At 45.6% G+C, this 16,019-nt stretch overlaps 1 protein-coding gene across 1 annotated transcript in view; it reads right to left on the reverse strand.

The window, feature by feature from the left end:
• LOC144506382 (scavenger receptor cysteine-rich domain-containing protein DMBT1-like) overlaps positions 1-16,019 on the reverse strand; it is a 45,965-nt gene that overhangs the window by 7,454 nt on the left and 22,492 nt on the right. Inside the window, exons 8-11 of the mRNA XM_078232454.1 lie at positions 13,990-14,000; positions 12,378-12,404; positions 9,649-9,963; positions 5,060-5,374 (exon numbers count right to left, since the gene is read on the reverse strand). Coding sequence (XP_078088580.1) covers positions 5,060-5,374; positions 9,649-9,963; positions 12,378-12,404; positions 13,990-14,000 — 668 coding nt within the window. The remainder of the gene's footprint in view (positions 1-5,059; positions 5,375-9,648; positions 9,964-12,377; positions 12,405-13,989; positions 14,001-16,019) is intronic.

Genomic DNA, 16,019 nt, shown 5'->3' on the forward strand with positions numbered 1-16,019 from the left:
CTGTATGTAAATAGCATGCGACTGGCGAGCCTCACTTCATCAATGACTTTAAGGAAAGTAGATACTGCTACCTTTAACATCTGAGCTGTGATAATTCCGTGCTTCTCTGATTCTGCGCCAAGGCAGGTGCCTATGGGGGAAGGTGGGAAAACGGAGGTTTGTCTGGGGTGGGCTAGTGGAACACAGGAGGGGGGTCTAAAGCAAGGGTTGGGGTGGAATTTTATGTTTAGGAGAATAGATGCAGTGGCAGGCCTGAAAATCAGTGTGATTCCCATTGGGCGGTGGATTGGGTTTTCACATTAAATCTTCTGCTTTGCGGCTCATTAATAATGCATCAGCAAGGAATTTGTACAATTACATCCTGTAATTCGTCTGCCCTGCCGTTAGCTGAAAGGTCCTGGTGACATATTTAAACAGCACCCATACACACATTCACTCACTGCAGACCAGCTGTTGTGGCAAAGCACAAAATTACACCCAAAAGGATTAACACTCTGCTCCATGGTTCAACAAGGCCTCCCTGGAGATTCTCCTGCAGACCACCAAGGACAGGCTTCTTTCTGAGGCCTGGGAGCGGGAGACTGGCTCACCTGGCCTTGGTGGCCTGGGAGGTCCACTCAAAGCAAAAGAGGGCCATCCTGTGCAGGAAGAGAGTGAATTCCAGACAGCGTCTCAGCCCCAGCCCAGCCTTCAGTCCACCTCTGATGAGCATCCATCTGTAGAAAACTGTGTTCACCTGCACCCTCCGCCAGAGCAAATACACACACTTTAGTGGGTCCTGATTCTAGAGGCTAGAGTTCACAATCTGGTGATCACCTCATAGACACCTGTGCACAGCAGGCAGAGGGCAATAGGTCCCATGCTCTTGACACTAGGAGGATTGCTGGATACCAGTTCTTGCAGAGTCCAAGTCTGATGACAAGCCTCTACAAGCGGCCCTTAGAGACAAGTTGCAGATGCAAAGAGAGGGAGAGGAACATCAGGCAGAGTTTTCAAATGCTGTCAACAGACTTGAATGAAACATATAAACATAGAAAATAGGTGCAGGAGTAGGCCATTCGTCCCTTTGAGCCTGCACCACCATTCAATATGATGATTGATTATGCACTTTCAGTATCCTTCTCCCGCTTTCTCTCCATACCTCTTGATCCCTTTAGCCACAAGTGCCATGCCCCCAGCTCCCTCTTGAACATATCTAACGCACTGGCCCCAGCAGTTTTCTGTGGTTGAGAATTCCACAGGTTCGCAATTCTCTGAGTGAAGAACTTCTTCCTCATCTCAGTCCTGAATGGCTTACCCCTTATTCTTAGACTCTGACCACTAGTTCTGTACTTTCCAAACATTGGGAACATTCTTCCCACATTTAGCCTGTCCAGTCCCATCAAGATTTTATATATTTCCATGAGATCCCCTCACATTCTTCTAAATTCCAGTGAGTACAAGTCCAGTCGATCCAGTCTCTCTTCATATGTCAGTCCTGCCATTCCAGGAATCAGTCTGGTGAACCTTCACTGGACTCCCTCAGTAGCAGGAATGTCCTTCCCCAGTGTTGGAGACCAAAACTGCACACAATACTCAAGGTGTGGCCTCAGCAAGACCCTGTATAATTGCAGCAAGACATCCTTACTCCTGTTCTCAAATCCTCTTGCTGTGAAGGCCAGCATGCCATTAGGTTTGCTCACCACCTACTGTACCTGCATGCCAACCTTCAGCAACTGTTCCACCAATAGACCAAGGTCACGTTGCAATTCACCTTTACCTAAACTGCCACCATTCAGTCTTCCTTTCTGTTTTTGCCACCAAAGTGGATAACCTCACATTTATCCACATTATATTGCATTTGCCAACTTTATTCATTCTATGACTCTATCTGGAATTGCAGTGTTAATGAAAGCCTACTTGTGACACTAACTAATAAACTCAAACTTAAAGGTTGTCACCTTATGCTAATTGTTCTTGCTAGTCTAATGATTATCCTAATGCTGTAGCATTGAAAGATGTTATTTGTGCATTTTGGAAGTATGTTTTGTGAGTTATTTCACTGTCTTTTCGCACGGCTGCACTTCATTTTATGACTGAGCTTTTGCTTATGTATTCATCGTCACCATTGCCTTTTATGGCTCCCAGCAGTGTTATTTCATTAACATTTTTAAGGTTGAACATTACTCCTTTATTTGCTCCCACTCTCCCCATGCATGACGCTGAGCGATGGAAATTGCTCTCACTGAGTGACATCGACTGCTAGACAGGAATGCCTGTATGATGTCGCTGTGTGATCATCTTGAGGATGCTGTCCAATGACCTCTGAAGATGTTGCTTTACTTCTGAACACCAGCCTGGGGTTGCTTGATAGAATCATTGGGCAGGATCTTCAGCCCATGTTCACTGTGCACGAGAATGGCGGCATCGGATCAAAATGCAGAGCATTTTGTAAACATAATTCTCGCCGACGAGATTACGTTTTCTGATTTTAAGCTAATCTCGCCAGCGGAGTGATGTGAAACAATCTAGGGAAAGGCAGGAATCTAATCTAAATACATCAGCATGTCATAAATGAGCAAGCACTCCAGATATTGAGCCCGCACTGAATATTCAGCTGGCACTGGCAGGAGGTCACGTTGGCACCATTTACAACAAATCTACATAAGTGTGAACCTGGTGCCGTCACCTCTGAGGGGAATATCAGAGGTGAGCACTCAGGCAGCTATTACTTCTCAGACAGACCAACTCTCAAGGAACACCAGGAGAATTCTGGGAACGAACACAAATACAGCTCAGTGCCGGGGCTGAGAGTCACTGTTGCTTTCCTGCAGACACCTTCCTTACACTTCTTTACATCCTACTTCCTGCAAGGATCTAATTTCATCCTCTCAGATTCTTCACCTCAGGGGTTTTGATGATGCAACTTTCCGTGCCAGCTCTTTTGAATTGTCTTTTTTTTCTCTCAACCAAAGTCTGCCCCATGGTTGACAGGGCTTCTGACATTCTCTCCATCCCAGAATGATAACAGGGATCCCCATGTCCTCATGATCCACAACACCAGACACAATATTCAATGGATTTTACTTTGCCTTCACAAACTCACCTTTCCTTCTCCCTTTTTACCATTCCAAATGAACTGTCCTCTCTAATGGCCTACTCAATCACCCATCAAAAATGCTCTTTATATCGCCCCTTAGCATGCAAGTGCTGGAGGAACATCTGCCTCATACCTTACAGTCCAAGATCAAAATATTCCTTTCAGGTGACCTATACTTTTAATTTGTATAGAATCTACACTGCTCACAGTGAGGCATGTTCTATATTGGTAACACTAAACATAGACCATGTTTCGGAACATCTCCCTTCAGCCGACAACTATAACCCTGAATTCCAGTCATCCATCCTTTAAATTCTCACCTTGCTTTTACAATGACCTTTCTGCTCTCAGTCTCCTGCAGTGTTCCAATGAAACTCAACTTGAGCTCGAGCAACAGCAACTCATCTTTTAATTTGGCAATTTACAGCCTTTCACGCTCTACACTAGGTTCAACAAATTCTGATCAGAACCTCTGTCCCCATTTCTTTTCCTGTACCTTTGCAAGGTTCAGTTTTATTCTCATTCTTTTCTTGCTTTTGGATGGCAGTTGTTCATGTTTCTGCCATTCACACCTCTTCTAGACAAGTGTTTCATTTAGGAATGTGGGCTTCGTTGTTTTGGCCAGCATTTATTGCTCATCCTTAACTTCCCTTAACAAAGCGCTAATGCTGATATAGTTCAATGTCAGGAGGTGAGTGGCTTGGAGGGGAACTTCCAGATGGTGGTGTTCCCATGAGTCTGCTGCCCTTATTACTTGTTCCTGATCATGGATTTGGAAGGTGCTGTCTGAGAAGCTTGGAGAGTGTCCACAGTGCATCTTGTCGATGGTACATATTTCTCCCACTGTGCATTAGTGTTGGAGGGAGTGAATGTTTGAGGACGTGGTGCCAATTAAGTGAGTTGCTCTGTTCAGAAGGGTGTTGCGTTTCTTGAGTGTTGTTAGAGCTGCACTCAACTTTTGTTTTTGTCCTTTACATTTTCACTCCCTGTGACCCGACACCAATTTCCACTTGGTTCACTATCAATAATATTTGGGGTCGAGAATTCCAGATTTCCACTCCCCTTTGTGTCAAGCAATAAATCCTGACACCACCTCTGAATGACCTGGCACTCATTTTATGTTTATGGTGCCCTGTTCTGTATTCCCTTTCCAAATAGTTTTACCAAATACAGGAAGGATGTGGAAAAGATTGAAAGGGTGCAGAGGAGATTTACAAGGATGTTGCCTGGATTGAGTGGCATGCCTTATGAGGATAGGCTGAGAGAGCTCAGTCTTTTCTCCTTGGAGAGACGTAGGATGAGAGGACACCTAATAGAGGTATATAAGATGTTGAGAGGCATAGATCGGGTGGACTCTCAGAGGCTTTTTCCCAGGGTGGAAATGGCTGCTACAAGAGGACACAGGTTTAAGAGGCTGGGGGGTGGGTACAGGGGAAATGTTAGGGGGAAGTTTTTCACACAGAGGGTGGTGGGCGAGTGGAATCGGGTGCCATCAGTGGTGGTGGAGGCAAACTCAATAGGGTCTTTTAAGAGACTCCTGGATGAGTACATGGGACTTAATAGGATGGAGGCTATAGGTAGGCCTAAAAGGTAGGGATATGTTCGGCACAACTCGTGGGGCCGAAGGGCCTGTTTTGTGCTGTAGTTTTCTATGTAAATCCTTTAAACATCTCCAATATTTCATTTTCTATGTTTAACAGAATACAAGCCAGGTTGCTGCGATTTGCCTGCATCATTAAACTCATAGTCCCTAATATCATACTGTCGAAACTGTGCTGCATCCCTCCAAGGCCAATATAGATCACTGGATAAGGAGTCCAGATCCCTGGGTCAGTAATCAAGAACCTGGGCTAGGTGTCTGCAATACTAGACAAGGAATCCCCTGGGCTGGCAAATCTGAATTGAAAAACAAGAGCATCAATTTATCTAGGTTGGCTTGCAAACTAACACATGCACAAGGGACAGCATAAATGCACTGACCTGAGCAGGAAACTCCCGCATCCTGGGTGTGTGTGCAGGCAGTCCCCACTTGTGGGTTATCAGAGCACTGGTCAAGGTTTGTCTCTTTTCCATCACAGCTCACATTATACCACCAGATGTCCCCAGTCCCATTTCCATAGGATGCACCTCTTTCTGCTGACAGGGCTGTCCCACAGTTCAACACTCTGCAGACCACATTCGCTGCATTAATATCCCAGCTATTGTCACAGACGGTCCCCCAGATGGAGTTACGATAGACCTCAACTCTCCCAGAGCACATGTTGCTACCATTCACCAGTTTTACAGGCACTGGACCTGGAATAGAGATGAGAGTTAGTTCGTTAAACTGGTGTGGACCGAAAGGGAGTTTCACAAGAGCTGAATCTTGTAGCTCAGGATCAAGAAACCCCCAATGCAGGTTAACACAGAAAACATAGACGACCCTATGAACAATAGGAGGACATTCGGTCCCTTATGTCTGAACTGCCATTCATTTAGATCAGGGTTTCCCAAACCTTTCCAGACATGTAACCCTTTTGACTTCTCAAGCGTACTGAAGGAATTCCTGAGAAACATTATTACATTGAAGAACCAAACCACAAAGTTGATTGTTTTCCCACAATAGGTAGAAATATACACAAACCTTCCCACAATAGGTACAAACATACACAACATAATGTATGGAAGTCTTTCCTTTTTCTATTTCTTATATGGATATATTCACTATCATTAAAAAGTTCTTGCCTTTTTGTCAATTTTGTAGGAGGAGTGCTGCTGCTTCTTTGGTTCAAATGGGTTCAACTGGAATACTAGATTCTCACATTCACTCACGCTCTTGCTATCTTCTCCCCTTCCCCTGCAGGCCCTGCACTCAACTATGCTCCGCAGTCCACACTCAGCTTGATCGGTAGAATTGAGTTTCGTGCTATTTTCCGTGCACCCAAAAAGAAGCTGGATTCTGATTGGGCGAGCTCGAAACCACATAAAACTTAAATTGTATCGATCTGCAGAACCCAGTTTGAGAACCCTTGAATAAGATCATGGTTGATCTGCATGTCAACTCCATCAACTCAAAATGGTAGTGTCATGGTGAATACCCTTAAACATCAAAAACCTATTCCTTTAATTTTGAACTTTACAATTGATTCCCAGCATCAACAGTTTTTTTGGGGGGAGGGAAGAGAGTTGGAGATTTCTACAATCCAATGGGCAAGGAAATGCTTCTTCTCAAGGGCCAGGCTCTAATTTTCAGATCACACCCAATTGTTCCAGATTCATCCCACCAGAGGAAATAATTTCTCTGGGCAAGATTTTCAGGCCAGGAGCGGGAAAAGATGCTGGTGCCAGCCAGCGAGCTCCTTTCCAATGACGCTCCTGGTGCTGACCATTTTAGACTGGGTGGGTTCGGAACTGGCTTCGCTGTTCATCCACATGTGGTATGTGCTGATTGGGCAGAGGTGATAGCTTAGGTGTCCGGAGGTGAGCCCCAAGGCTGCCCTATAAAGGCTCTCCCATCCCCCACACTTGTGACTTGGCTGTGAGATCTACCATTTAATTCAAATTTTCAATATGTTGGTGAGAGGATGACTCCATTTTCAAGTACATTCCCGATTCCTCAGCATCATAGCCTGCTGCTCATCTATAGCCAGAGCCAAGCATCTATAGTTCACCCCCCACCTTCCCAATTAGGCGGATGTCTCAGTGTAAATCCAAATGAGTGACTGTTTCCTCCTGCAGGAGGATTTGGAACCTGGGAAGGGGGCAGTTGCAATCGGTAGGGGAGGGAGGAAGAGGGGACCCTGCTGAGTGGGGGGGGGGGGGGGGTTTGATCGCTCTGAGCAGCGGGGGAGGATGGGGGTGATATTTCCAGGCAGGATAGTTTATTAAAAGCTTAACATTAAAGATTAACATTTACTTATTAGTACCACAAGTAGGATTACATTAACACTGCAATGAAGTTACTGTCAAAATTACCTAGTCGCCACACTCGGGAACCTGTTTGGGTACACTGAAGGAGAATTTAGCATGGCCAATGCATCTCACTAGCATGTTTTTCGGACTGTGGGAGGAAATCGGAGCACCCGGAGAAAACCCATGCAGACATGGGGGGAACATGCAGACTCCACACAGTGAACCAAGCCGGGAATCGAACCCAGATCCCTGGTGCTGTGAGGCAGCAGTGCCACCCACTGTGCCGTCCCCCACAGGGGACCAGGGCTCACAATCGGCTGTGGGGACCCACGAAAGCTGGCGGGAGGTGATGGGCTGGGTTGAGGCCGGCTGCAGCAACAGAGGCCTGATAGGTCTCTCAGACTTGTTAGGCATCTGCTCATTGCCATTATGTGCATTGCGCCCTCTGCTGCTACAGCAGTTTGCTGGTGATTTAAGCTCTTCCCCTTCCCTTCCAGGCAAGGAATTGTTTGGACAATTCTTTCCTGCACCAAGTGAATTGGATAATGGATTGGAACTCGCCCAAAGGCAGGTCAGGACCTTTCCCGTTTTCACGCTTGACCTGGAATTAGAATTTTTTTGGTAAAATTCTCCCCTCTATTCAATGGATTCCAAGTCTTGTCTCTGTAAACTGTGCTTCTAATTGAACATTTTCTGTCCCTGGTATCATTGTGCTACATGTGTGCTGCCCTCCTCCAGATGAATAAGGGTTACTGGAGAACTAACCCTCAAAAAAGCTCAATCACATGAGAAAATTTGCAAATTAACACGAATAAAGAATATTTTTAAAAACTCTTTGTTGAGTAAATCACTCCACTTGCCTGTGCAGGTCACTCCAACATCCTGTGTGTGTGTGCAGTTATCCCCCACCTGTGCGTTGGCAGAGCATTGATCAAGGGAAATCTCTCTCCCATTACACCTCACATTTTCCAACCAGATTTTCCCAGTCCCTTCTCCATAGGGGGTATTTTGTGTTACTGACAGGGCTGACCCACAATTCAACACTCTGCAGACCACGCTCGCGGCATTAACATCCCAGCCATTTGCGCAGACAGTCCCCCAGCTAGAGTTACGATAGACCTCAACTCTCCCGGAACACATGTTGGAACCATTCACCAGACGTATGGGCACTGGACCTGGAATACAGATGGACTCACGGTTACATTGGAACAGGAGGAGGCCAGTCAACTGTTTGTATTATTACTGTCATTCAATTAGATTATGACAAATATTTTACACAGCAAAGATGTATGAAAAGCAAAATACTGGAAATCTGAAATAAAACCAGAAAATGCGAGAAATACTCAGCAGGTCAGGTAGCATCTCTGAAGAGAGGAAAAGCAGAGTTAGTGCCAAGCCAATCACTTTTCATCAGAATTGGGAAATGTTAGAAAGTTTTTCAGCAAGTAAATTGGTTGATAATGAAAAAGCAATTTCCTGACTCTTCCCATCTTCCCTTAACCACGGACATCGAATCTTTCCACTTTTTGATTCCCCAATAAAATGGTCTGATGGCTCTCCATTTCTTCCTTGAGACCCAAACAGTTTCCATCGTCACCACCCTTTTCAGCTGGCTGGACTTCTTCTCACCTTGAACAACATCTCCTTTAACTCAACTCACTTGCTTCACATTAATGGCGTTGCTATTAAGAATCACAGAATCCTTGTCTTTTTGTGGATAAACATTCTTTGTCAAGTCCTACATTGGCCTTCTTCCTCACCCCCTTTTCTGCTACATTGCTGACTGTATCAGGTCTGTTTCCTGCTCTTGCCCTGAACTGGAACATTTCATCAATTTGGTTTTCAATTTTCATCCTTCTCTCAGATTCACATAGTCGAACTCTAACTCCTTCTTTACCCAACTTCTCTGTCTCCATTTCTTGGGATAGGCTATCAGCCAATTTCCATTAAAAGTCTTCTGAAGCCTACAACCAGCTTGACTACACTTTGTTACATCCTGCTTCCTGCAAGGCTACAGTTCTATACTCAGTTTCTCCGTCTCCATCACATAGGATTTGATGATACAACATTCCAAATCAGCACTTCTGAAAATGACCCCACCCCCCGCCATGGCTGTCAGGACTCCACCATTTCCTGCATTTCCCCTCCCTCCCAGAACCATGAGACGGTTCCCCTTGTTCTCACCTTCCACCACACCAGCTTCCATATTCAGTGGATCATCCTCTGGCTTTTCAGCCATTACCAAGCACATCTTCTCTTTCCTACCTTTTTAATACTTCAAAGGGACTGCCCTCTCCATAATACCATGGTGTACTTGAGCTCGAGGAACAGCAACTCACTTTCTAATTCGGTACGTTACACACTTTCACTCAACACTGGGTTCAACAAATTCTGTTCCCATTTTGTTTCCTATATCTTTGGAAGGTTCAGTTTTATCTTGATTTTTCACTTGCTTTTGCTTTTAGATGGCAAAATGTTTCTGCCATTCACATCTCCTTTGGACATCTTTTGTTTTTGTCCTTCTTTAAACATTTCTATTCCTTTCAACCTTACACCTATTTCCAATTGGTTCCGAGAATCATCGATATTTGGGTGGGGGGGGGGCGGGTGGGGGAAGAACTCCAGGGCATGGACGCACGCACGCACACACACATAAAGACTGCGTTAAATGTCCTTACCTGAGCAGGTAACTCCAGCTTCCTTCCTATGACTGCAGTTATTCCCCACCCATAGTTTGGCAGTGCACTGGTCGAGAGTAGACTCTGTCCCATCACAGCTCACATCATATGGCCAGATAGCCTCAGTCCCCTCTCCATAGAAGGCAGCTCGATCTGCTGACAGGGCTGTCCCACAGTTCAAAATGCTGCAGACTACATTCGCTGCATTTACATCCCAGCCATTGTCACAGACGCTTCCCCAGATGGAGTTACGATAGACCTCAACTCTCCCGGAGCACATGTTGCTACCATTCACCAGACGTACTGGAACTGGACCTGGAATAGAAATGGGAACACTGTTAAACTGGTCTGGGACTATATGGACTTTCTTCCACGAGAGCCTTCAGCTGGACATCGTCGCTTCGTTTCAGTCTGCTCCCACTGTGATTTAGCACAGAGAACATTTAATAACATAGAACAGCAGGAGGACATTCAGCTCCGCGGGCGGGATTTTCCGGCCGCGTCTTGCCCCAAAACCAGTAAATCCCGCCCGAGGTCAACAAATCTTTGCATGGTTGGCTTGCCACCCGCTACTATTCCCATGGCGGGAAGGACAGGAAAACTCCCCCCTTCAAGTCTGTACTGCCCTTCAACTAAAAATGGCTGATATGTGTCTTAACTCATCCACCCACCTTGCTAGAACATAGAAAATAGAAAACATACAGCACAAACAGGCCCTTTGGCCCACAAGTTGCGCCGGCCATGTCCCTACCTACCTAGGCTTATATATACGCTTACCTATAACCCTCAATCCTATTCAGTCCCATGTACTCATCCAGAAGTCTCTTAAAATACCCTATCAAGTTTGCCTCCACCGCCACTGACGGCAGCCGATTCCACTCACCCACCACCCTCAGTGAAAAACCTACCCCTGACATCTCCTCTGTACCTACTCCCCGGCACCTTAAACCTGTGTCCTCTCGTAGCAGCCATTTCAGCCCTGGGAAAAAGCCTCCAAGAATCCACCCAATCTATACCTCTCAACATCTTGTACACCTCTATCAGGTCACCTCTCATCCTTCGTCTCTCCAAGGAGAAAAGACCGAGCTCCCTCAACCTATCCTCACAGAATAGTCACTGTAACATTGACTATCCTAAACTATCAAAACTCTCATTGCTCTAATTTTGAACTTTCCAACTGATTCCCAGAATCAACAATTTTTTGGGGAGAGACCTGGAGTTTTCTATTATCCTATGGGTGAGGAAGTGCTTCCTGCCATTAGCCCTCAGTGCTAGGCTCTAATTTAAAGATTACGTCCACTTGTTCTAAATTTTTCTCACCATAGGAAATAATTTAACTGGGCAGGATTTTCAGGTCAGGGTTGGGAGTGGAGGTGAATGGTGTTGGAAACATTGGTGCTAGCCAGCATGATGTTGTCCCAATGATGTTCCTGATACCACCCATTTTAGATTTTAGACCGGGTGGGTTCAGGAGTGGTTGGACTGCTCACCTCTATAGGACTTGTAGATGATTAGGCTCATTAATTCCAAGTAAAGGAAGCTGACTGGAATTTTCCAGTTGGTCTTCAGTTTCCCATGCTGGCAGTGAATGGTTTAGCAGCCTGGAGGTTGGCCCCCAATAAATCCTTTTGAGATCCTCCCCTCTCCCACAGTGCTGGTCTACCTGCAAGATTATCCTTTATTTGAAATTTTCAAACAATTGGAGAAAAGGTTGCTTCATTCTTGAAGGGCCTTCCCTATTACATCGCAAACATTGTAGCCTACAGCTTCTCCAGAACTGGTAGATCTCCGAATGGGTCTCCAGCTTCAAGTTGTCATCTGTCATCCCTCCATGCTAATTAAGTGGGCAGCTCAATGAAAATCCCAATGAGTAACCGTTTCCTCCCAAGGCAGGATTAGAATCAGTTCCGACTTCTGGTTCATACTGTGGGAGAGAAAATCCAGTCTTCTCTATTTACCTTTTCAAATACTTTAAGCACCTCAAACATTTCAATGAGGTGACTCTAAAAGTTCCGTATTCAGTGAACTCCAAGCCTCATCTCTGTAAACTGCAGTTGTAATTGAATACTCCTGTCCCAATGTCATTCTGCAGAATCTGTGCTGCACCCCCTTCAAGGTCAATCGGGTATTTGAACAAGTAACCCAGGTACCAGGGCTAATAACCCAGAAATGGAAGCTTCAATACACTCGTGAAACTTACAAACACACAAATAAGGAGTATATTAAAAAATCTTCGCCAAGCAAATCACTCCTCTTACCTGAACAGGTCACTCCAATATCCTCCGTGTGTGTGCACTTATCCCCCACCTGTGGGTTGGCAGAGCAATGATCGAGGGAAATCTCTCTCCCATCACACCTCACATTTTCCAACCAGATGTCCCCAGTCCCCTCTCCATAGGATGTATTTTGTGTTGCTGGCAAGGCTGACCCACAATTCAACACTCTGCAGACCACACTTGCAGCTTTAAGATCCCAGCCATTTGCACAGATAGTTCCCCATCTGGAGTTACGATAGACCTCAACTCTCCCGGAACACATATTAGGACCATTTACCAGACGTGTGGGCACTGGACCTGGAACAGAGATGTGTATACGTTTAAAGTGATCTGTGATTCACTAAACATTCAATGGAGTCATCAGCGGGACATTTCTGTACAGGTGTCTATCCCCTATCAATATGGTTTACTACAGAGAACATTGATGAGCTCAGGAATGGGAAGTCCATTTACCTGACTTGGTTCCATCGCCCTTAATATCTTTACGCAACCAAAAAAACAAAATACTGCAGATGGTGAAAAACTGAAATAAAAACAGATAATGAAGGAAATTCTCAGCAGGTCTGGCAACAACTGCCAAGAGAGTAACAGAATTAATGTTACAATCCAATCACCTTTCATTCAAACTGGGAAAAGTTAGAAATGCGTCAATTGAGGGAATAGGAAGACATATTAGAAGAGCTGGTATGGAAGCTTGCAGCATCAATTCCCCTGGTGAGAATAGAAAAAGTACAATTTCCAGACCGTACCTATCTTCTCTTCACCATGGACAGATTTCCCTAACAGAATGGTCAGAGGGTCTCCATTTCTTCCATGAATGGAGGCCCAAAGGATTTCCATCGGCCCCACCCTCTTCAGCTTGACTGACAGTGCCTGACAGTGCCAGGGATACTGTTCAATTCCCGGCTTGGAGCATTGTCTGTGCGGAGTCTGCATGTTCTCACCAAGTCTGCATGGGTTTCCTCCGGGTGCTCCAGGTTCCTCCCACAGTCCAAATGACGTACTGATTGAGTGCATTGGCCATCCTAAATTCTCCCTCAGTGTACCCGAACAAGCGCTGCAATGTGGCGACTAGGGGATTTTCACAGTAACTTCATTGCAATGTTAATGTACGCGTACATGTGACACTAAAGAATAAACTTTGAACACTTTTGGGCAAGGAGACCAGACACCAAGGATGGAAAGGCAGAACCAAGGGCTAGTAATCTAAAATTCTGGGGTAGTAATCCAGAACCCTCTGACAGAAATGTAAAATGGCCTATTAATTCAGATATTTAGACAGTAATCCATGACACTAGACGAGTAATCCAGAACCCTCAGGTAGCAATGTTGAAACTGGGCTACTAATCCTAACGTTTGGTAGTTACCCAGAACCCTGGACTAGTATTCCAGAACCCTGGGCTTAAGATGCTGGCATAGTAATCCAATTACACTGGGATAGAAATGCCAAAGCCTAGGCTACCAGTACACACACTGGGTTGGTAATCTAGAACTGTGGGATAGCAATCCACACACTGGGTAATCCAGTATATTGTGTGAGTAATCCAACACCTGGGATAGGAATCCAGAACCTTTGGCTAGTAATTCTGAATCTGGGATTGGACACTGAGCTGGTAATACAGAGGTGAGGGCTGCCACACCAAAGGCCCGAGTGCGAATCCAGACAGCTGGGTGCTAACTTGGGTCAAAAAAACAAGTGCTTCAATTCCACAAAGTCATCTTGCACAATAACACTAACAAGGAATAGCAAAATTTCCTGACCTGAGCAGGTAACTCCAGCATCCTGGCTGTGTGTGCAGTTAGTCCCCACCCATAGATTGGCAATGCACTGATCGAGGGTAGACTCTGTCCCAGCACAGCTCACATTATATGACCAGATCACCCCAGTTCCCTCTCCATACGTGGTGCCTCGATCTGCTGACAGGGCTGTTCCACAGTTCAACACACTGCAGACCACATTCGCTGCTTTTACATCCCAGCCATTGTCACAGACAGTCCCCCAGACAGAGTTACGATACAGCTCAACTCTCCCGGAGCACATGTTGCTACCATTCACCAGCCTTACAGGCACGGGACCTGCAATAGAGATGAGAACAACGTTAAACTGGTCTGGGACTACACGGACTTTCACAAGAGATTTCAGCTGGATACTGTATTTCTGATATCAGTCTCTTCCCAATGTGGGTTAGCACAGAGAACATAATTAAACAGAAGAATTGGAGGAGGGCATTCAGCCCCTCAGGTCTGAACTGCTTTTCAATTAAGTTATTGCTGATCTATATCTTAACTCTATCCACCCATGTTAGCTCAGTAATCCTGAATACCCTTAACCATTAAAACTCTATCACGCATAGTTTTGAAATTTCTATCTGATACCCAGCATGAATAGCGTTTTGGGGGAGAGAGTTGGAGATTTTGAATATCCTGTGGGTGAGCAAGTGCTTCCTGCCTTCAGTCATCAATGGTCAGGCTCTAATTTAACGATTGCACCCATTTATTCTAGATTGCTCCCACCAGAGGAATTAATTTCGCTGGGCAAGATTTTCAGTAAGAAGTCTCACAACACCAGGTTAAAGTCCAACAGATTTATTTGGTAGCAAATATCATAAGCTTTCGGAGCACTGCTCCTTCGTCAGATGGAGTGGAAATGTGCTCTCAAACAGTGCACAGCGACACAACATCAAGTTACAGAATACTGATTAGAATGCGAATCCCTAAAGCCAGCCAGGTCTTAAAGGTACAGACAATGTGGGTGGAGGGAGCATTAAACACAGGTTAAAGAGATGTGTATTGTCTCCAGACAGAACAGCTAGTGAGATTCTGCAAGCCCAGGAGGCAAGCTGTGGGGGTTACTGATAATGTGACATAAATCCAACATCCTGGTTTAGGCCGGCAAGAAGTGGGGGTGTGGGGATGGCCTTGGCGAGATGTTCGTCTTCATCAATGACATGTTGAAGGCTCCGGAGGAGATGCCGTAGCTTCTCTGCTCCGGGGAAGTACTGGACGACGAAGGGTACTCTGTCCACCGTGCCCCGTGTTTGTCTTCTGAGGAGGTCAGTGCGGTTTTTCGCTGTGGCGCGTCGGAACTGTTGATCGATGAGTCGAGCACCATATCCTGTTCTTATGCGGGCATCGGTTGAAGGTCCTGTGCGGTGAAGAAGTCTTGTTCGAACCTGTGCATGAAGATGTTGGCATATTGAGGTGCGAATTTGGTCCCCATGGCTGTTCCGTGTGTCTGGATGAAGAACTGGTTGTTGAAGGTGAAGACATTGTGGTCCAGGATGAAGCGGATGAGTTGTAAAATTGCATCTGGAAACTGGCAGTTGACGGCATTGAGTACTGAGGCCGTTGCAGCAATGCCAACATTGTGCGGGATGCTGGTGTAGAGTGCCGAGACATCCATTGTGACGAGGAGTGCTCCTGGTTCACCTGGTTCCAGTCACACAAACAGCCTTCCACCATCACCCTCTGTCCCCTACCACTAAACCAGTTTCAGATTCATCTTGCCAAGTTAGCCTGGATTCCATGTTCTTTTACTTCTTTATCAGTCTCCCCTGTGACACATTGTCAAAGCCTTTGCTGGAATCAATATAAATTTCATCAACTACGTTACCCTCGCCTACACACCCAGTCACCTTCTCAAACAATTCAATCAAGTTCATTCGGCATGATCTCACTGACAAAGCCATACTGACTATTCCTGATCAAACCTTGCCTCTCCAAGTGGAGATTTTTTTTTTTCCTTCAGAATTTTGAATAGTTTCCCTACGCTGATATGGGACTCACTGGTCAGTAATTGCCTGGTCTACAAAAATATTGATGAGAAAGTGCCTCCATTTTGAAGCATCTTCCCTATGACTTAGCATTCATCATAACCTGCTGTTCCTCTCGAGCTTTGCAATGTTTGTATGCAATGTATGTTAGGGGCGACGCAACCCTTTTTAAATACATAACAGGTTCAAACGTCTCAGAGCTCTCCGGCTTTGAAAGCTCACCCGCCATCCTCCACGCCAATTACGTAGGTGCCTTCGTGAATATCCTAATGAGTGAGCGTTTCCTCCCAAAGAAGGATTCAAAACCTGGAAACATTGGCAA

Source organism: Mustelus asterias, chromosome 1, assembly GCF_964213995.1.
Source record: "Mustelus asterias chromosome 1, sMusAst1.hap1.1, whole genome shotgun sequence".
NCBI classification, from domain to species: Eukaryota; Metazoa; Chordata; class Chondrichthyes; order Carcharhiniformes; family Triakidae; genus Mustelus; species Mustelus asterias.